Genomic DNA, 22403 nt, shown 5'->3' with positions numbered 1-22403 from the left:
AGTTTTGGCTCAAATCTCACTCGGGTAATAGCATGAATCAAGGCAAACAAGCAATTCGTTACTTATGCACCTGTTACTCAAACTTTTAAATCAAAGACCATGATAGCTTAAAAGATGGATAGAGTTTTTATCATTACAACTAGTCTTTACCCCAAGAAACCAGAATTGTGAGCTGCAAGTGGCTATTCAAAAAGAAGATAGAGACAGCAGACAATGAGCTCATTAGGTTCAAAGCAAGGCTTGTGGCAAGAGGGTTCACTCAGGAACATGGAGTGGACTACACTGAGGTATTCTCACCAGTTGTTAAGCATACCTCGATTAGGATTTTATTGGCTGTTGTGGTTAAGCTGTACTGGGAGTTGGAACAACTAGATGTGAAAACAGCTTTTCTACATGGGGATCTGGAGGAAACCATATACATGAGCCAGCCAGAAGGTTTTGTGAAGCAAGGGATGGAAGACAAAGTATGCCTACTCAAGAAAAGCATATATGGACTAAAGCAAGCTAGTAGGCAATGGCACAAGAAATTTGATGATTTTGTGCTAAGGAATGGTTTTGAAAGATCAATTTATGATGAATGTGTATACATAAAGAGGAAGAAAGGTGTGGCAGTTGCTTATCTGCTACTATATGTAGACGATATGTTGGTGGCAGGTGCTTCAAAGGCTGAGGTTCAGAAAGTCAAGGATGATTTGAGTCTAGCTTTTGAGATGAAGGATTTGGGGGCAGCCAAACGTATTCTGGGCATGAATATTGTGAGAAACAGAGAAAGAAAGGAGATTTGGCTGAACCAAAGTGACTATATCTCCAGAGTCATCAAGAGGTTCAGGATGGAGACTACAAAATCAACTGCAACACCTATGGCCCAACACTTCAGGTTGACTGTGGAGCAGGGACCAAAAGGGAAAGAAGAGAGGCTGGAGATGCAGAACATTCCCTATGCTAACATAGTGGGGAGTGTAATGTATGCTATGATTGGGACCAGACCTGATGTAGCTCAGGCTATTAGCTCTACTAGCAGGTTCATGAGCAACTATGGTAAAGATCATTGGTTGGCCTTAAGGTGGATTCTTAGGTATCTGAAGGGAGCAGGGATCAGGGAATATTGTTTAGTAGCAGCTCATACAATGGGGAAGATGCTCTGGTAGGTTTCTGTGATAGTGATTTTGCAGGGAGTATAGATACCAGAAAATCTCAAACTGGATACATTTTCACTATGTATGGTACGGCTGTTAGTTGGAGATCAAGCCTGCAAAAGGTGGTGTCTTTGTCCACCACAGAGGCTGAGTACATAGCCCTAACTTCGGCTGTGAAAGAGAGCTTTTGGCTCAAGGGTATAGCTGCTGATTTTGGGGTGGAGCAGCAGGCTGTAGCTATTGGCTGTGACAACAATGGGGCTTTGAGTTTGGCAAAACACCAAGTCTTCCATGAGCGCAGTAAGCACATCGACGTGCGGCTATATTTTGTGAGGGAAGAGGTGGAGAAAGGAACGGTAAAGCTGTTCAAGGTTCACACGGCAGATAACCCGGCCGACATGCTAACCAAATCACTGCCAAAGGAGAAGTTTGAGCTTTGTCTAAAGATGGTTGGTATGAAAGGCGGGAATACCGAGTGATTTCATCTAAGCAATGAAGGTGGAGATTTGTGAGAGTTAATTGCTTAGTTGCAATGGCTAAGGCACAAGGAATGAGAGAGAAGGAAGGATCGTTGATGTGTTCAGCTCCTTTGGGTTGGAAGCTTCAGCAGCCGTCCATCTCAGAGATTGTGGGAGATTAAATCCTAGCCATAGGATTTAAGTCTTTTAGTTTTCTGTTAGATAAATGAGATGTCAGTTAGGTCAATATTAACTCCGTGAGTTAGCGTTGTAATCCCCAATTTTTCTCTTAACACAATACACAATAATTTCCCCAAATTCTCTCAATCAAGTTCTTGATTTCTCAATACGAATCTGCTGCAACACCGATCAACACCAACAATCCAAGTATGTCAAACACACAAAATAAGCTTCAAACCCTAATTAGCTTGTAATTCTAAAAAAAAAAAAACGAAAAAAACATAAACAGACAGCCTTATGCAAGAAGGAAATTCCTGAACAATCAAACGTCTAACTTTTATTTTATAGTTGATTAAAATTTCAAATCTTGACGCATAAGTCAAAGCAAAAACACACATTATTCCAAATTCCAACAAATTCAGCTCCCTCACAACTAAAAAGAAAACACAATCTAGCTCAACAACATTAATGATAACATGGAGCTCAATATGGATCACCTAATTCTTTTCCTAATACATTTCCTAATCCACCTCTCACAAACATAAAATATGATAGCGGGCTCCATTACCACGCATGTGAAGGGTGGATTAAAAAATGTATTAGGAAAATAATTAGGTGATCATCAAGGGAGCTCACAATGACAAAGTAAGTGGCCACAAGAAGGAACCCCAAGTAACTAAACGCGTGCCACGTGAGGGTTCCGAGCAAGAACGCCTCCGCAAATCTGGGCGGCGACAATCCGAAGACGAAGATCGCGGCGTTGCTGAGAAACGCGGATTGCCACGTGGGAGGCGATGATTGGACCAGGTGGATGGCCTGTTGAAGGAAACCTGGATCAAAATCAGTTGCTGATGCTTGAATTTGGGATGCCGATTTTTTCTTCAAGACTGGATTTTTAGGGGTTGAGCTGAGAGGGGTTTAGAATATTTATAAAAATAATTAAGGAATTAATTAGAGAGTAAAAAATCACAATTAAAAGTTTAATTTTGTCAAAATTGGAATTAAACCTGTTGACCATTAATTTTTAACGGAAATATTGACGGAAGATCAAAATGATCAAAATTCCATATGTTCAGGAAAAAAAATATATAAGATAATATTTAGAACAAAAAATGTAAAATGGTCATAGGTTGATGACCAATTTTGACTTTTACTCTAATAATAATAATAATATCGATGAAAACGAATTTTCAATTATGTAGGAACAAAGATTAAAATTTAACATAATTGTGGCGTAAAAGAGAAAAAAATCGACATTTTGTTCCAAACTATAGAAAGTAGAGAGAGTTGAATATACACATTATATTACAATAGCATAAAGAAAGAGGAAAAAAGACTAGGATAAATTAAATAGAAAAAGGGATTTATGATGCTAGAGGATTCGAACTTGGAAAACTGGATTACAAGACACCAAGTCAACCAACTGCGACAAAGACATAGGTTTGCATATATTATACTGTTAAGTGGGATTCCCACTTAACGTGATTTATCGAACAAGAAACAGAGGTCGTAGACTTCCGAGCGCCCAAGAGCTTTGGGTCGGCGGAGTTTTCCGACGGAGAAGGCTGGACGCGAGGGAGATCCTCGTCGGCAGCGAGATTCAGGGTGTTTCTTGTGGCACAATTTAGTAGGCCGTCAAAATATGATTCTCATTGATTACCCAAGAATAATGAAATAGGCCTATTTATATAAACTAAGACCCTAGGGTTGGTTCGACCTAACCTATACGTTCGGGAAAGAACCAACTAAGAAAACCCGAACGGAGCTTATAAAATGCTCGACTCAAAATATAATTCAGAAATTACAATTAAATAAAGAATAATGGAAAAGATAATAGAAATAACTACTATAGAATTAGTCGCTACTTAGCGACGTAATTCACAAACTTCTGCGGCTGCTTCAGCTTATCTCTCGGCCGCAGTGCTCTGGTCGTCGATACGGTTGTCGGCGTAGCCTCCTTCCCGTTCACCTCGTGCTCACCGCTTGCAGCTTGTTCCTCTGTCTCCTCTGCTCTATCTTCCTCATTCCTTGGCTCCTCTGTTCCCACCTTGGTCGCTGGCTCGTTGCGCGGGCTGATCTTATCAACTCCCCCCCGGTTAAGAGCTTCCTTGGCCTCAAGGGAGAGGGTTGGAAACCGCTTCTGGATGACCGCCAAAGGTTCCCAAGTCGGAGCATCCACACCATCCGACCATTGGACTAAAACATGCTCCTCTGCTTTGCCTTTGTTCCACATAATCTGAGAATCAAGGAAGCACACCGGCCGCACGATAGGTCGATCACCTATGAATTCCTCTGGCAGTTTCGCGTGTGGCGGAGTATGCTCATCAGCCACGAAATCACGCAGCAAGCTCACATGAAAGACATCGTGGATCCTACTGCCATCCGGAAGCTTTAATCGGTAGGCCACCGGACCTACGCGCTGCAAAATTTCAAATGGGCCGTAGAATCTCCGTGCCAATTTTGCCGAAAGCGGTTTAGCGACTGAATGTTGTCGATAAGGTTGTAGCTTCAGCCACACCCAATCACCCACCTCAAATTCAACATGTCTCCGTTTCTTGTTTGCTGAGTCTCGCATCCGCTGCTGCGCCTGATCGAGATTTCTTCGCAGATCCACCAGTAGCTGGCCTCGTTGGCGAATCAGCTCAGCCACCTTTGGGGGTGTTTTCGCCGACGGTGGGACCGCAACAAGAAGGGGAGGGTCTCGACCATACAAGGCCCTGAAAGGTGAAGTCCCCAATGACGCGTTGTGGAAGCAGTTAAGGGCTAATTCGGCCCATGGCAAAAAATTGCACCATTTGGACGGCATATCTGCTGTAAAGGCGCGAAGATATTGCTCTAAACCCCGATTTCGGACCTCCGTCTGCCCGTCCGACTGTGGATGATAAGCTGTGGAGAAGTTGAGCTTAGTACCACTCAAACGAAGCATCTCCTCCTAAGTGGCATTTAAGAAAACTGAGTCGCGGTCAGAGACTAGCGTTTTCGGGAAACCATGATGGCGCACCACCGTGGTGATAAACAAGTGAGCCACGCGAAGAGCGTCAAATCGGGTCGGCAATGCCGCAAAATGTGCATATTTCGAGAGCCTATCCACGACTACCATGATTGTTGTGTAGCCCCTGGACGGAGGTAGCCCGGTGATAAAATCCATAGAAACGTCTTCCCACACCTGAGATGGCACAGGGAGTGGTTGAAGAAGGCCAGCAGGTCGCTGCGTCGAATATTTGGTGGATTGACATACGGCACAAGAGTCGACAAACTTCCTGACATCGGAGCGCATCTTGGGCCAATAGAATCCAGCAGATAGCAGCCTGAAGGTTCGATCGCAGCCTGGGTGACCCGCCATAGGAGTACAGTGATGCTCCGTCATCAGAGGATGCTTGAACTTGGAATTGTGGCTGAGAAGGATACGGCGGTTGAAATATACCAAGCCATCCACATATGTCAAATGAGGGGGTGCAGAACCACCCTGAATCTGAGTGACCAAGGCCGTCAAATCAGGCAATGTCGACGTCTCCTCGCGCAGAGCCTCGATCAGCCGAGGCACCGGCTGCGCTATTGTCGACAGAAGAGCCCCAGCGTCCCCCAGTTCCTGGTCCGGCACGGCTGTGGAGGAGGTCGTCGGCGTATCAGAATCCTCCCGTCGGGACAGGGCGTCGGCAGCGCGATTGGTGACTCCTTTCTTATACTCGATCCGGAATGTGTACCCCAAGAGCTTGCGAATATAGAAGTGCTGGTCGGGGGTTTGAACCACTTGCTGAAGAAGGTCCTTGAGACTCTTCTGATCGGAGCGTATCACAAATTCCCGCCCCAAGAGGTATTGACGCCATTTCTGCACCGCTTCCACAATTGCATAGAGCTCCTTGTGGTAAGTTGACGCTACTCGGCGACGAGGACCAAGCTTTTTGCTGAAATAAGCTATCGGGTGTTTATCTTGAATCAGCACCGCCCCTATTCCTGTGTCTGAGGCGTCAGTTTCGATGCAGAATGGTTTATCAAAATCTGGGAGACTTAAAACAGGCGCCGTCGTCATTGCCGTTTTGAGGGCGGCAAATGCCGATTCCGCCTCTGCTGACCACGCAAACGCCTCCTTTTTAAGGAGATCTGTAAGAGGTGCTGCAATCATCGCATAATTGGCCACAAAACGCCGATAATACCCGGTTAGGCCCAAGAAACCCCGTAGCCGCTTGACTGTCGTGGGTGTGGGCCAAGCCGTCATGGCTTCGATCTTTGAAGGGTCCGCTTTAAGAAGACCATCGGACACTAGATGCCCCAAATATTCCACTGTCGTACTGCAAAAGGAGCATTTACTGAGCTTAACAAAAAAATTATTATTCCGAAGTAAGGATAGAACCTCAGTTAGGTGATGGCAATGGTCCTCCAAAGTTGGGCTGTAGACGAGGATGTCGTCAAAGAACACGATGACACATTTGCGAAGGAGTGGCTGAAAAATTCCATTCATAGCCGCCTGAAAAGTGGACGGCGCGTTTGTGAGGCCGAACGGCATGACCAAAAACTCAAAGTGTCCATCATGCGTTCTGAAGGCTGTCTTAAAGACGTCAGCGTCATGCATTCTGATTTGATGATAGCCTGACCGGAGGTCCAATTTGGTGAAGAATTTCGCACTGCCCAACTCGTCAAACCGTTCATCTGCAGTTGGAATTGGGAAATGATCAGGAACCGTCGCCATGTTCAATGCCCTATAGTCAATGCAGAAGCGGAATGTCCCATCCTTTTTACGAATCAACAATACTGGCGACGAGAATGGGCTATGGCTGCGTTGTATTATCCCTTGTTCCAACATGTCACGGACCTGGCGCTCTATCTCGGTCTTCTGAAAATAGGGGTAACGATATGGGCGAACATTCACTGGTTTAGCATTTGGCAACAAATGAATGCGATGATCAAACTCCCTCCGCGGGGGCATACCCACCGGAACTGTGAACACTTCCACGAACGAATCCAACACCTGCCTGATCGTAGGTGGAATGTCCTCTGGGAAGGACTCTGCTGTCTCCAGATTCTCGTCGGCGATCATTGGCTCCATCGGAATCAGCTCATAGAATTCGTGCGCCGGAGAATGCGATGCCAACATTGCCAACGACCGTAAAGTCAACAAACGCGGGGATGGCTGAACCCCATGTAATGCCACCTGTACACCGTTCCGGTCAAATTCAAGCGTCTTCCCCGCAAAATCTGCAGACACCTTGCCCAAAGATTCAAGCCACGGCAAACCTAGCACCACATCCGGACCATGAATATCCATAATGTTAAGGTCAATCAAAAATTCCACGCCCTGCATAGTCAGCTTGGTCTGGCGTGCCACGTGCGAACATAAGAGCGAAGCGCCATTGCCAACATAGACACGGAATGGGCGAATCGGGGTCAGTGCCAACTGTAGTTGTGCTGCAATTCGCGGATGGAGGAAGTCGTGGGTACTCCCTGTGTCAATCAACACACTCACGCTTGTTGTCCCAATCGCCCCAATTACTTGAAACGGGCGAGAAGTACTCCCGCCAGCCATAGCGTGAAGGTGAGATAGATCCGCAGTGATGATTGCATCTTCATCCACGCTAGAAGCCGAGGCAGCGTCATCGTCGTCGTCGCCTACATAACACAAAAGTTTCTGTTTGCAAACGTGGCCCGGCACCCACTTTTCCGGGCAATGATAGCATAATCCCTTTCTCGACCTGTCCGCCTTCTCAGCATTTGACACCCGAATGGGACGGAATCCCGACCTACTCGTATCCTTGGCTCCTGTTCCATGGTTCAGAATCGAGGAAGGGCCCCCATTATGGTGCGGTGGCTTGCTGTCACGCGAATTCCACTTTCCGCGAGACGGCTGAGGGTGGTGTTCCTCGTGAGAAGCCGCCAATCGCAGGGCCAGCGCCATGGCTTCCGCAAGAGATGCTGGTTGACGTAACTCGACCTTCTCCTGGATGGGTTCCTGAAGACCTGTAATGAAGATGGGAATCAAAGCTGCCTCCGATAGACCCTGCACACGATTTAAATATTTCTCAAAGGTATCATGATATTCGGCTACCGTCCCTGTTTGCACTAGTTTGGACAAGGGACCAATAAAATTTCGAAAACTCTGAGGGTCAAATCTATGTCGCACATCCTCCAAAAATTCGGGCCATGTCACAAAGGCGTTATTGGCGCGGTAATTGAATATCCATTCTGCCGCGGGTGGCTGGAATAACATGACCGCGTAATGTAATCGGTCCTCCTCCGGCATCTGGAGATGGTCAAAATAATATTCAACTCTAGAGATCCAATTAGAGGCATCAGAGCCATCAAAACGCGGTGCTTTCATACTGAGATCGCGCTGGCGATCAATTCTGGGCAGAGGAAACTGTGAACGCTGGGACGGCGAATCCCAACTCGTCGGTTGGCGATAGCCATGAGAATCCCGTGTCGCATCCATCTGATAACGCTCTAATGGTCGATCCCAACACGAGCGCTGCCTCGGGTGTGGATTGCGGGAACGACGGGGTTCATTCGCGGGAGATTGGTAGGCATAGTGGCCATGGCGTCGCCGGTAGTTGCGAATTTCCCGAGTAGCAGGACGACCATCCCCACCACGGTCACGATGGACGTGGTTGAAGGACCGGGGGATGCCGTCCGATTCAAATCCTAACAGCAGTTCACGGCGATTTCGAAACTTATTATCCAGGGCCTCATCAGAATAATAGGGCGGATCTGGATCGGGACTGGTTGGAACATCACTATGGTTATTGCGACGATCACTGGGGTCAAAGTGGCACTCCAATTTGTCAAGCCTAGCCATTATTTTGTCAAATCCCTGCGCCACCGGATCCACGTGGAGATCCACATCCAAGGGTTGGGTAGAGCTTCCCGGATCGCCTCGCGGTGGGGGGCGCGGGCGGCTCCCAGGTGAAGTGCGACGCAGTGGCTGAGTGTTGCCACCCGTGAGGAGACCAGGCGGCGGAAGAAGATCAGCGGCGCCAGTCATTGAAGCAATTTGTATAGAGTTCGAAATGAAGAAGCACCAGTTGTTAAGTGGGATTCCCACTTAACGTGATTTATCGAACAAGAAACAGAGGTCGTAGACTTCCGAGCGCCCAAGAGCTTTGGGTCGGCGGAGTTTTCCGACGGAGAAGGCTGGACGCGAGGGAGATCCTCGTCGGCAGCGAGATTCAGGGTGTTTCTTGTGGCACAATTTAGTAGGCCGTCAAAATATGATTCTCATTGATTACCCAAGAATAATGAAATAGGCCTATTTATATAAACTAAGACCCTAGGGTTGGTTCGACCTAACCTATACGTTCGGGAAAGAACCAACTAAGAAAACCCGAACGGAGCTTATAAAATGCTCGACTCAAAATATAATTCAGAAATTACAATTAAATAAAGAATAATGGAAAAGATAATAGAAATAACTACTATAGAATTAGTCGCTACTTAGCGACGTAATTCACAAACTTCTGCGGCTGCTTCAGCTTATCTCTCGGCCGCAGTGCTCTGGTCGTCGATACGGTTGTCGGCGTAGCCTCCTTCCCGTTCACCTCGTGCTCACCGCTTGCAGCTTGTTCCTATGTCTCCTCTGCTCTATCTTCCTCATTCCTTGGCTCCTCTGTTCCCACCTTGGTCGCTGGCTCGTTGCGCGGGCTGATCTTATCATATACTCCATCTGTTTCGCCATAGTTGAGGTGAAACTTTTCGACACGGAGTTTTAGAAATGAATATTGGAGTGTTAAACAAATAGATATAAAAGTAACAGGGAGGAAAAGGTAGAGGGAATAAAGTACAAAGTGAATACAGTAGAGTGAGTAAAGTAAGAAAGAGAAAAAAGTTACCATATATAGAAATGACTCAACTATGAAGAAACTTCCCGAAATGGAAAAATGACTCAACTATGGTGAAACGGAGGGAGTACTACATACTAAATCGGAAATTTGTTGGGGGACCAAAGCATGCATTCCCAGTTGACAATAAAAAAATATCTGCTCAAAACATAATCACAATAGCCTAGCTCGCCGTAGAGCATCCTCGAATGCTTCCTGACTATTCCAAGGAGCCACCTGCATTGAAAAGGATCAAAATCATACACAAAAGTTATAATCAAGGCAAATTATGTGGGATTTTTTTTTACCTCAGTAATCTGAGAGTTGAAGTGTTTCTCAATCTTGTCCATAATCATATCATCGCTGTCAAGACAAAGCAAGTTGAACACAGCACCTGTCCAGCACAAAATACAAGTTTTATCCAATCAAAATCATGTTTCAAACCAAAATATTGCCAAATCAAGAAAACAATGTGCATAATTAACAATGAAATACCTTTGCGGCCAAAGCGCCCAGCTCTACCAACCCGGTGCAAGTAAACCTCATTGTCAGGCTCAGAATAACGACCATATTGCACAGGTAGATCAAAATTGATGACCAAATTTACCTACATAAAAATAATATGGAATTATTATAAGAGGTTAAGATCCAAGTTATTGAAGCAAAATACCAAAAGAGATGAGCAATAGCAGCACCTGTTCCTGGTCAAAACCTCGAGCAAGAACATCAGTTGCGATTAGAACATGGGTCAGACCTTTTTTGAACTCTTTTATGATTTTGTCCCTGTCCTCTATAGTCAGAGCACCTTGGATCGTAGTCACCCCATAGCCATGTTTGACCAAAGCTTGGTGCAACATAGATGCAACATTCCTGGATTTGACAAACACAATTGTCTGCCCCACTCTCTCTCCAAGTTCAAGTATTTGGTCTTTAATCACCATGATCTTTGAAAGCTCGTCAGGACAATGAACCTTGTACTGTTTTACGCACTCCAGAGATAGTTCTTCCTTTCTGACAAACATTTGATTAGGTTGTCCTTGAAAGATCTCTCCAGCTATCTTGGATGAAAAGCCCTTCACAACATCATTAAAGGTAGCCGAGAATAACAGGACCTGACCAAATGAAGATTGAATCTGAGATTAAATAATTTCCATTTTCTGTACCAATGTCCCTAACACCAAACATGACCAATAGATGGCAGCATATGAACGGATTGCATAATGTGTTACAAAATTAGGTGTGACACTAGTGGAAATATATAACTATAAAATGAAATAAAAGATTCATAGTGAAGTAGAGAGATAAAATTGACAAGGAACGTCCTCTCTAATAAGCAACAGAGAAGTATATTCATTAAAAAACATGATTATTTTTTGTTAATAGTTGAGCTGATCAAATCATTTTTGGAATCGAGTTTTTTCAAATAATAGAGCCGTTGGAACAGAGGCAGCTGAATTGGGAAAGTGACCGTTGGTAGTTACAACTGATTTGGGGCTTCTTGCTGTGAACGGAATTGGGGTTTGATTCGTTCGGATCTAACTGCATTTATATAGCAGTGAGTCTTTGAAGAAGATCAAGAACTTAGAGAGAGAGATCAAGATAGAGAGGAAAAATTCCAGCTGTGCGTGTGTGCTCTCGAAGCAAGTCGACTTCGAGCGAGCTGAGAGTGTTGCTCATTCTGTGAATCTCCGAGAGCTTGAGAGTTTTGTAATCCTTCAATTGAGAAGCTTTTCAATAAAATACATCACCAGATTTTGCCCGTGGACGTAGGCCTTTTGCGCCGAACCACGTAACCTTCGTGTTCTTGTTCGATTTGCTTTTCTTGCGTTTGAATTCACATTTTTTACTCCCTCCGTCCCGGATAATTCGGGTCACCTTGACCGGGCACGGGTTTTAAGAATTGTAATGGAAAGTGGGTTGAAAAAGTTAGTGGAGAGTGGGTCCTATCTTTATATATTAGTTTTATAATAAAATGTGAGTATGAATGAGTTAGTGGAATATGGGTCCACTACCAAAATTAGTAAAAGTGAAGTGAGACAAATTATGTGGGACGGACTGAAATGGAAAACTGAGACGAATTATCTGGTACGGAGGGAGTACTAAACAACCAACCTGGCAATTGGAAGTGGATTTAGCAATAGCCTTCATTATCTTGATTGATTCATCTCGGAATCCACTCTGCATATGATAATAAATTCACTTAATAAGCTTATAATATGAGATATTATATGCTTCACAAATCACAAATCAGAACATACGCAATACAGTGAACTTAACTTCACCAGGGCACCATAACACAAAATACTTTATGCATAAAAGATTATTTCTCAATTTATTTATGATCTATCCATTCATTTGGATGCATTAGAAATGGATCCAGGAGTGCATGTATCATTAATTTGCATGAGAATATAATCAGACAGACCAATATACAAGACCAGGCATTGACATGGATAGATTGACCTAGACCTGCCCAAGATTTACCGAACCGGCAGTTAAACCGAAACCGTAACCGCCGGTTACAGTTATGAACCGAAATCGTGAGAATTTATCCGAACCGAAACCGTCAATTTTTTAACCGTGGTTCGGTTCAGGTTCAAAAAATTTCGAACCGAAACCGTGCCGTTCCGCCGGTTCCGGGCGGTTTCAAACCGGAACCGCAAAAAACCGCTAGAAAACCGTGAAATCAAGCCGAAACCAAAAAAAACCGATGGTTCGGAACCGTAAAAAACCGCCGGAAAACCGCCGGTTCGGAACCGAAACCGAAACCGTAACCGCGAAACACCCTTGCGGTTCGGTTCCGGTTCAACAATTTCAAAAATCGAAACCGGCATTCCGAACCGTAACCGCCGGTTGCTGAACCGTGGGCACCTCTAGATTGACCTAATTTACCAAGATAGTCAATTGGATGGAAGAATCTAAGTGAAAAATGGAGTATACAGGTCAACCAAAAGGAAAAAGATAAAGCATGTGACTACACAATCGTTACACACAGTACACCAAAATAAAAGGTAATTGTGCAATTAACAATTTAACACCATAAGAAGAAAAGCTCAATAAGAAGAGGCAAATGAAATCGCACAACTCACCATTGCCAACATGCGGTCTGCCTCATCGAACACAAGAATCTTCATTTTACTCAAACCCAATTTCTTGAGCTGCAACCATTTAGAGATTGTGCCTGGTGTGCCGATGATTACTTGCGCTGTAATAGGTGGCCTCTTTTGTATTGGCATGTAGTTTGCTTGATCAGATGGTAAGGCTAATTCTGAGGTTATCCCAGTGAACCTCCCCATCTTCAGAAGCACTTCCATATTCTGCACAATTTAATCAGCAATAATGTTAGGGAGATTCAATATATAGAACAGAAAACGGATATATTTGAAAGTCACTTTCAGATTAAATCAATTTCGTTGGTTCAACCAAACTTATTTGATCGAATAAAATAAAGAGAAATCAGAAAATTCATATGTGTATTCGAGATTTTAGAACCAGAAGAATTGATCAGATTTTGAAGAAGACGAAACGTTGCAGCTGCTGAAGAAACAGTGCATCCGTTGGGAATATTAACCGAAAATAACTAATTTTCAAAAGGTTTCCGAAATTACAAATTAGTCCTTTGACTTTTAGAAATTATATTTTCGAATGAATTTCTAATACAGCTCGACCCCAGCCAGGGCTCTGCCCTTTGGACCCCGCTACCCGGGGGTAGCTGCCCCCGGACCCCGTTCATCTATTAAGGAGCTTCGCCCCTAACATCATAATGAATTCAAATAAGTGTGCACTCCGCACCTCCATACTTAAATGATATATCATTATAAAAATAATCGACCCATCAAGTTAATCCAATTACACTAAAATATCCAACAAATAATTACATAATTATAAGCACTTGACTTGATTGAATTAATTAAATGGAAGACACAAGTATGCAGCCACAGCAAAACAACAGTCTTTTTTTTTTCCAAACAATGTATAGACAGCCAAACAAGCAAGCAAAACAAACCTGAATGGCTAACTCCCTGGTGGGGCAAATGCAGAGAGCCTGAGGTTGAGGGACATCGGGATCAACTCGGCTCAACATACCAAGCACGAAGCAAGTGGTCTTCCCGGATCCATTATGAGCTTGAGCTATTAAATTGTTGTAAGGAGGAGTTAAGATCATGGGTAAGCTGATAGCCTGAATCTTGCTAGGTTGCTCAAACTTCATCTCAACATAAAGCCCCTTGAGCAATTCAGGCGACAAGTTCAAGTCTTCGAATCTCTTGGCCGAGGTATATGGAGTGTCCCCGGACGTAACCTGCAGGATATACGATTATCATGCATTGCAAAATAGCAATAAAAGTAGAGAGCGCTTACCGCTTCAATGGTGGAGTTTGTAAGGCCGAGTGCTCCTTGTTTGTTGGACTCATCCAAAACCAATGACTCCAATTTGATATTCATAGTGGACGATGAAGTCTCGTTCTCCTCAGCCATGGCGACGCTGCTAGATGCCTTTTATATAATCCAACTAAAATAAATCAAAGTAAATAGCTGACCGGCGATGAGACGATTGACGGCGAATTCCTCAGCCGAAATTGAGAGAGAAGAGAGGGGATATTAATTTATATACTACTCCTAGTATAATATTTGGAAACTTTTTTAATTATAATTGATTTCCTTTTATAATCGATTGAATTCTATTAGTACTAGTATTAAGATTTTCAAATCAAGAATACCTAATTATAGAGAAATGATATGCTACATACTTTATGTGGGCTCCTTATATGAGCACCACTCTCGTTTGACACACATTTAACATTGTTCGTTTCGATTTATCTATTTGGTTTTATTCTAATACATTAAAAAATGTTATTACAATTTTTAATTTCACAAAACTCATAAAAATCAAAGCTCGATTTGCTCGATTCCTCCATAATTTCAAATAAATGAATAAAATAATAAATCAAGCTTTGATTTTTATGAATTTTGTGAAATTAAAAATTGCAATAACATTTTATAATGTATTAGAGTTAAACTAAATAGATAAATCGAAACGAACAACGCTAAAAGTGTGTAACGAGAGTGGTGCTCACATAAGGAGCCCACATAAGGTATGTAGCATATCATTCCTCCCTAATTATAATAATAAAAAAAAAAGAATTTAAACAATATAAAGATTTAAAAAATAGAATTGTACTTATCTTGTCTAATTCTAAATAAAGAATTTACTTCTCCTAATAAATGAAATATTTTAAATTCGACAAAAGAATTAGTATTACAAATAATACTACTCAAAAATAAATGAAATATTTTAAATTCGACAAATGAATTAGTATTACAAAATCACGGCCCAAATGTGTAAGCATCCACAGCGGTGTCTCTTATCCGTCTCTTAACCGTCTCATCTCTTCACTATTCATGGGCCCCACTGTACTTTTCACTTCATCTCTTAACTAAGAGATAGCACCCACATCAATCCATCTCTTATCCATCTCTTAACCATCTCATCTCTTAACTATTCATTCAATTTCATTTTTCATTTTTATTTTCAACAAATTCAATTAATAAAAAACACACTTCATTAAATAAAATAAAATTACAATTTAAAATCCTAAAAATAAAAAAAATACATAATTAAAATCCTAAAAAAATAAAAACACACATATTTAAAATCCTAAAAAAATAAAAACACACGTAATTTAAAATACTAGAAATTAAAAACACTTAAAAAACTACTCCGCCGGCGAATCATCCCCCGAAGCCGGTGGCGGTGCACCCGGCTGAAGACCAAGTTGCGTTGCCATCGCCTGCATTCCGAGAACATGATGTTCGTATTGGGTAGGCGTCATCTTGGAAGTGTCAGCCATCGTGGAGAGCATGTATACGGACCACAGGGAAGTGTTCGAGCCCATGCCCGCGCCCGCGCCCGCCTGGCTCGATTCGCCCCGGCTCTTCCCCTTCCCCTTCCCTCTCCCTCTAGCCGCCTTCGCCGCCTTGGTCCCTTGCGGCCGACGTCGTGAACCGGATGAGGAGCCACCGGCTTCAGTGGGCGTGTCCTCAGCCTCATGTGAGGCGTTGCCTGATCCGCCGCCCTCACTAGACGAGTAGCCACCCCCCGTGTGCTTCGTACGTTTCGAGCTCGAGGATTGGACACCGCCAGCCCACCGATCTTCGTTTCTGACCAGCTTCCAAACATCGATATGTTTGAAATCTTTTTTGACGTCGTCTTTAAAGACGTGCATTGCCGCTCGCAGAATGTCGGCTTCACTGGCTCCGCTTTGGTAATGCTTCGCTTCACCCCTGTAAACCGCGCAAAACTTTTTGACATCTTTGTCGACCCGGTCCCAATGACCGCGGAGCATCTTCACGGTGCGGGGGCGACTCCCCCTCGGCTTTGAATCTGTGTTGTAAAGCTCAGTGACCTTCTGCCAAAAGCACAATTTGTTTTGTTGATTCCCGACGATGGGATCGTACGAGACTGTGAGCCAAGAGGTGTATAGAGCCAACGTCTCCTTGGAGCTGTATGGATGACGGCCCAGATCCTCCTCCACCTCCTCCTCCACCGGGGTCTCTTCGTCCTCGGTATCGCGGCTGGCGGAGCCTCTACCGCTGCTGAACGGAACATATTCCGGAATGTGTTCCTCCTGAAAATTCTCCCTAATTTGGGACAGTCCCTGCGTTGCCCTCGGAGGGGGGGAGGGACGATAGTATGCATCCAGATCGAAATGTGGAGCTTGGTACGGCGCCGGCGTAGCCGAGCCTTCGGTGCCCGGCGTTGACGAACGAGCCAGCGAGTTGTACATGCCCCCCCAGTCGCCAAACGCGTTTAAATCGAAGCCACCGGAGCCGCTGGAGTTTCCATCACCGGACATTTTTAAAGAAATTGGAGAGGGAAAGACAAGTGAATTGAGAGAAGAATAGATGTGGTGTTTGTAGTGTTTGTGTGTGGAATGGAGAATGAAAGAGAGTAGTGTGTATTTTATAGAATAAGAAAAAAGAAAAAAAAAATTTACCATTGAAAAAAACGGTAATATTGACGTTAATTTAAAAAAAAATTAAAATCAGATATCACGCACCAACAGCGACGTGCCACGTCGCCCAGCGCGTGGCGAGACCGTCTCGCCAGCTGCCTCAGCGAGACGGGACGCGGGACGGGAGGGGGACGGGAGGGCGACGAGATGGACGCCACAGCGGCGTCTCGCCGGCGTCTCGTCCCTCCGAGACGAGACCGGGCTGAATTTTTCAGCCGCTGTGGATGCCCTAAAGGCGGTCTCCTTTTGCATGGCAAGTTAAAATACTCGGTTTCTTACCACACACTTGTTCTTTTGGGTTTTATTTATTTCATAATTAGAAGAATTAATAAATAAAAAAGCTTGTAGGCTAAAATAAACATATTATTTTTTATTTATATTTATTTACCAGTTACTACCTCCGTCCTCCAAAATTTGCTACACTTTGACCCGACACGGATTTTAAGAAATGTAATGGAAAGTGAGTTAAAAAAGTTGATGGGATTTGGGTCCTACTTTTAAAGTATTAGTTTAATAATAAAATGTGAGTAGGAATGAGTTAGTGGAATATGGGGTCCACTACCAAAAATGGTAAAAGTGAAGTGTATCAAATTTTCAGGGACGGACCGAAATAGTAAACTGTATCAAATTTTCAGGGACGGAGGTAGTAGTATACATGGAAATTTATTATTTTTTTTTCTTTTACCAAATTAAAGTTTCCTTGTTTATTTATTTCCTTTAAGTTTTATTTTTCTAAATTTAGGATTTCCTTTGCCTATATAAATGCCATATTGTTACTCCAAAGTCATTCTCCATACGCATAAGAGACATAAAGAGAGGCGTCGTGGTGATTCAATGTATACGACGATTGGTTGGAGATGGTCTCGTCCTACACAGCTTTCTCGAGGCTGATACTGATTCTACGAGCTCTTCATGTGAACGATGAAAAGGCAAAAAAAATGTTGCTTAAGCCTGATGTTGTCACCGAGCCCCATCATGTATGGCCTAGTTTAACGAATGAAGAGTGGGTGAAGGTTGAAATAGCTCTAAGAGACGTGGTACTAATTGACTACGCGATGAAGAACGATGTGAACGTATTGGCATTGACCAATTCCGAGATTCGTGATATTATTCTTGGAGCTGAAGTGAGATGAAGCGATATTATTCGTTATTTCCTTAATATGTTATTTTTGCTGTGGAGCGACTTGCAAAATTTGTCTCCAACGCACACCATATGTCTCTTGCAGATCTGAGCCCTACAACCAAAGTTAGAGCATTTTCTGACAATGAGGACAGGAGCCATCCAGCCACCCTCCTATCTTGTCTCTGCCAAGTTGTGAAGGCTGGATTTGACACCATTGACTCTTCATCTTGATCTGGAATCAGCTGTGGAGGTGGATCTGTTCCCCTATGATGAATGCTTCAAGGCCATAGCCATAAACTGCAACATCAACTTGTTGTTGCCATATAAGGAAATTTCCATCAGTCAACTTGACTGAGATTGGAGGCAACTGAGAGAATATTGGTGGCAGTGTTGCCACTGGAATGGTTTCCTTGGCTTCTGCCATTTTTTGGAAAGAAAACAAGAAGCTAGACTAAGGAGGTAGGAGAGACAGGATCAAAAGGATCCTGCTCTGATACCTTAAAAGCATGCTGTGGAATTCATGAAGAAGAAAGATAAATGCATATATACTAAAAATATGTAGAAGCAGAAGTCACTATCATTTCATGGTCAGTGGTGAATACAAGATTCCTTACATATACTCTACATTCGAACAATCTAGAATCCTGCTCTAAACCAAACCGGTACAAGATTAAAGCATGTTTATAAACTTAATCAAAACTAACTCTGCAAACTATTGTTCTTCTTCAATCCTTTGATCAACACGTCTCTCCAAGTACGAATGTGGTCCTCCACCTTAGCTATCGCCTTTGGTTCATGTACTGCTTCAACTCGTGTGAGGCTGGTGATTGGTTTCTCTCGTGCACCAAGCTCTGCATCCACACTTTGATCATCAAGACTTGATAACTTGACATTGCACACTGTGACTGGATCATCTTTGCTATTACTTCCAACAGTCAATCCCAGTATTTAATTAAAAAAAAAATACTTGTCGATGTACCGCACATGTGTTTTCAAATTGATGTATCAGACGAGTAGTTGTTAAGTGCGTTGTCACACTAATAAAGATTGAAACGAAGATATAAACCCAAATTTTGGACGTAAATCTGCTCCCACAACAGTTACAAACAATGTTAAACTTCATGATTTTTGCCTAATTTAAAATTGAACATGTCAAAATTTAACCAAACTTTATGATTTGTACATATAGTGAAATAGCAAAACGTTTGATAATCTTTCATGGCAGCAAAACTCCTCCCATTGGTAACAGCTTCCTAAAACTCCCCCAAAAACACACATCAAGAAATCAAAAGGGCCTACACTTCTCATTATCCAACCTTCAAAAAAACATTAAAAAAATCTGTTAGAAAGAATAAAACTTACAGTCTAAAGCAACCATGCCAGTAACTATCACAATCCTAAAACCTTTCAATCAGTGAAGTAAATCTCATCAACAGAGGCCTATATTTGCCTCTATCCATATGTTTCACCTGTTACGACACGAACGAGCTGTATAAGACGAAGACCTTACAGCACAACTACTGCTAGATATATTAGGAGATCATAGAAATTTCATCACCTAAGAATGCCAACAGTGGCATGTGTGATCCCAGCAAAGAAAGTCGGGGTAAAGGCCACAGCCTACAACCTCCACATCTAAAACTTGGTCATTTAAGATATCAAATTCTCATTAACTAGTAAGAAAAAGAGCAACTCAACCTAAAACACAAATACTACAATAAGATGTAACTGAAACACATCAAGTTTATATAGTAAATCACAAGCACAAGCATTTTAGGTAAGAAACTAATGAATTAAATGAAGTAGGAAGTCTAACCTGCAGTTAACAAAGTTAAAGAGTCTTGCTATGACTTCTCATCTCAAAAGGTAGAGTGGCAACGAACTTTAAAGAGAGATTCCGGTTTCAATTGCTTGGCAGATGCGACAGCTAATGGATTGCACTCAACTAATTCAATGTTAAGTGTTCTGACCATTGAGGGATCAGAAGTCCAGTCGAGTTGTTGTAATTTGTAGCAGTGCCGTATGCTTAGGAGGTTAAGCATAGGAAGGCGTCCATGTTGAGCTCTCCATCGCACAATATCAGTGTCTTCAATTACAAGTGTCATAAGTTTCAAAAAACACCTTGATTCTATATCCCACTCTAGATCTTGACAAGCATACATGTGTAACTTGAGTTGCATGAGATTTGGTAGCAACGAACCAATGTCATTCATGTGTTTCCATGGACACCTTGTGCCATACAAAACCAACTTTTTCAGACTTGATGGAAACATTGAAAGAGGAACCATACATTCATACTTCGTCACAGAATTCCGCACACTTATGAAAAGTGTCTCCAAATTATGGAGTTCTTCCAAGGTATAATCCAAGCCACTGAATCGGTTGCTATCATCATCAGGCTCCAATTCCACTTGAATACCTAATTTCTTTAAATTGTGGATTCTCTGGAGAATTTCTTTAGTGCAACTCTTTTCACTCACACCACATAGAATGGAGAGCTTGTCCAAACTAGCATTAGAAGTAGGGGCTGGTAGGTCTCTTCCCCTCACCTCAATATATTGTAGTTCTTGCATGTCCCATATTTCCGCTGGCATATATGACACAACTCCACGTTTTTTAATGTACAAATGCGGTTCCATAATTAGGTATTGAAGGAGAAAAAGATTGGATATGGACATAGGGAGGTCTTGGTTGCAAGTTAGGGCAAGGTACCTCAAACAAACTAGTTTAAGAATTTCAAGTGGGAAGTTGTAGAATCGAACTGGGAAAGCATCTAGTACCCTAAGCAACTTGAAATTCAAGGCATGTATTGGCACCGGATATTTGTAGTAAGGACCAAGACAAAGGAAAGAACGGGTGGTGGATGCACAATCACTTTTTATTGAATCATGCACTTGTTTCAATGAAAACAACATGTGACTATGGGCACACAACCGACGTTGGTCTTTCATATCATCATGGTAACTTTGTAAGACATGAAGAAACTTGATTTTACTAGCTTCTTTCCTACACAAATGCTGCCAGCAAGAATGCACACGACATGCACTCGGCGAAAACCAAGATCCTATTTGTGAGTTTAATAGAACCAGATGATAATAGCGATCAAGCTGTCTCGAGCATTCCATAATATAATCTCGTGAAGTTTTCTTTACATTCGGTTCAAGAAACCCTTCAGCACTCAACAGATTGATGAAGCGTTCTAGTATGATATTTTTGTAAGGAGGGAAAGATCCGAAATAGAGAAAAAACAGTTTTAGATATTGAGGTAAGTGGTCATAGCTTGGGAAAAGTACCTCCGATATTTGATTATATGCATCCACAAACACTGAATTATGTTGTTTTTCAGCCACCTCAGTCCAATATTTTGTGGTCTTTTCTTCTCTAGAAAGCAGCTCAGCAACTGTGACTATCATAAGTGGAAGACCTTCACATTTGATGGTAATCTTCTTTCCCAATTCATCAAGGTGAGGTGGACAACCCTCTTCACCGAACACCTTCTCAGAAAGTAATTTCTTACCATCTTTAAGATTCAACAAGAGTACTTGTTGAATTGGGGACTCTACCATTCTTATCCTGCTTGTAAGCAAGATTCGGACATTCTCTTTTCTCAAGTCATCCATTAGTCGTGCATCCCATTCCCATACATCGTCCAACACAATAAGACATTTCTTATCCTTCCATCGCTCTTCCAAGACTCCAACAAATTTCTTGTTGTCAGACATTTGCTCATGAGTGTTGGGATCTAGTTGAGCTAGAATGCATCGTAATATTTCATTGGATTCACACTTTCTGCCTACTTTGACCCATGCTCGAAGCTCGAAATGTCTCTGAATCACGGGATCCTCAAACACTTTCTTTACAAGAGTTGTCTTTCCAACCCCTGCCATCCCAGTAACCACTAACCAATTCTTAGAATCATCTTTGAATTCTAACCGGCGTCTCAGATGACCCCTCACTCGTCTAAATGGTTGAGATGGTCCAACCATCTCAGAGTTGATTCCACGACAATCAATTCTTGAGGAAACAGGTTGGCCTTCTTCTTCGGGCATATTCAACAGTTCAATATCGTACTCCGCCTGCATCACCTTCACCCTCTCAACGAAGCAATCAACACTCTCCCGCAGACTCTGCAGATCTAGAGAGAAAGCCAAGAGACCTCCGGAGCCCTTTAGTTGTGGAAGAATCTGATCCGTGAAAAGAGATTCTAGTAAATCTTCAAATTCCCATATGACCTCTTTGATTCGGTCATCCAAAGCATTCACCTTCGTCCTGATCTTGCTGCAGCTCGTCCCGTCCAATTTTTTCAGAACTTTCTGCAAGCGAACCATGGCCTCGTACGTTGGTTGTAAGACTTGTGGAGAGGGAGGAACCAGCGAAATCCGAGACGATTGTAGAATATGTTGAATCGTACTCTTAAGAGAAGCCGCTGCACCATAAGCCGCCATCACTGGCTAGAGTTGCGGTGGCGAAGCCGAAAAGGACGAGCTGGCAACGGCGTTTAGTGGTGGTGGGATTTTGTACGCTAATGATCACATGTATTGATTATGATGTAAATTTTGAAAATAATAAGTATGAAGCTGGATGCATATTAAGAAAATAATTGCGTTATTAAAGCTGTCTCCATGTCTTGTTTATAAAGTTGATTGCTTTTTTGTTCGGATGCGATAAAAAAATTTAAGGATATTATT

At 42.8% G+C, this 22403-nt stretch overlaps 2 protein-coding genes across 10 annotated transcripts; both read right to left on the bottom strand.

Moving 5' to 3' along the window:
• Positions 1-9639: 9639 nt before the first annotated feature.
• On the bottom strand, positions 9640-14055 carry LOC125200507 (DEAD-box ATP-dependent RNA helicase 38-like). The gene is made up of 8 exons (XM_048098145.2): positions 13939-14055; positions 13586-13879; positions 12669-12896; positions 11692-11757; positions 10275-10691; positions 10075-10186; positions 9888-9973; positions 9640-9816 (listed from the first exon to the last, which is right to left on the bottom strand). The coding sequence occupies exons 1-8, from the start codon at positions 14053-14055 to the stop codon at positions 9754-9756; spliced, it is 1383 nt and encodes a 460-aa protein (XP_047954102.1). The 3' UTR covers positions 9640-9753.
• Positions 14056-18280: 4225 nt separating this feature from the next.
• Positions 18281-22332, bottom strand: LOC125212921 (putative late blight resistance protein homolog R1A-10). Of its 9 annotated transcripts, none has more exons than XR_016135819.1 (4): positions 19532-22332; positions 19274-19350; positions 19078-19184; positions 18281-18566 (listed from the first exon to the last, which is right to left on the bottom strand). XR_016135819.1 is itself a non-coding variant. In XM_089065745.1 (2 exons), exon 1 carries the CDS (start codon positions 22158-22160, stop codon positions 19575-19577), a length of 2586 nt encoding a protein of 861 aa, XP_088921871.1. In that variant the 5' UTR covers positions 22161-22332; the 3' UTR covers positions 18281-18566; positions 19532-19574. The 9 variants fall into 9 exon arrangements, 3 of the variants coding, with proteins under 3 accessions (XP_088921871.1, XP_088921870.1, XP_047969180.1); XR_007174799.2 differs by lacking the exon at positions 18281-18566 and adding an exon at positions 18777-18968; XR_007174795.2 differs by lacking the exon at positions 18281-18566 and adding an exon at positions 18777-19031 and having other exon boundaries at positions 19120-19184.
• Positions 22333-22403: the final 71 nt, after the last annotated feature.

This window comes from Salvia hispanica, chromosome 2 (assembly GCF_029641045.1).
Source record: "Salvia hispanica isolate PSC_SH4W2 chromosome 2, Shi_PSC_v1, whole genome shotgun sequence".
NCBI lineage: Eukaryota > Viridiplantae > Streptophyta > Magnoliopsida > Lamiales > Lamiaceae > Salvia > Salvia hispanica.
Note: the sequence above shows the minus strand (reverse complement) of the source record. Positions and strands in the feature narration are given on the sequence as shown.

Bases quoted from the DNA above. Each gene is read 5' to 3' on its own strand.
- LOC125200507 (XM_048098145.2), bottom strand. From the start codon at position 14,055: ATGGCTGAGGAGAACGAGACTTCATCGTCCACTATGAATATCAAATTG. The intron at 10,187-10,274 runs GTGCTGCTATTG...ATTTTTATGTAG, and splicing joins GAGGTTTTGACCAGGAACAG to GTAAATTTGGTCATCAATTT. The intron at 9,817-9,887 runs GTAAAAAAAAAT...TTTTCAATGCAG, and splicing joins TCAACTCTCAGATTACTGAG to GTGGCTCCTTGGAATAGTCA.
- LOC125212921 (XM_089065745.1), bottom strand. From the start codon at position 22,160: ATGGCGGCTTATGGTGCAGCGGCTTCTCTTAAGAGTACGATTCAACAT.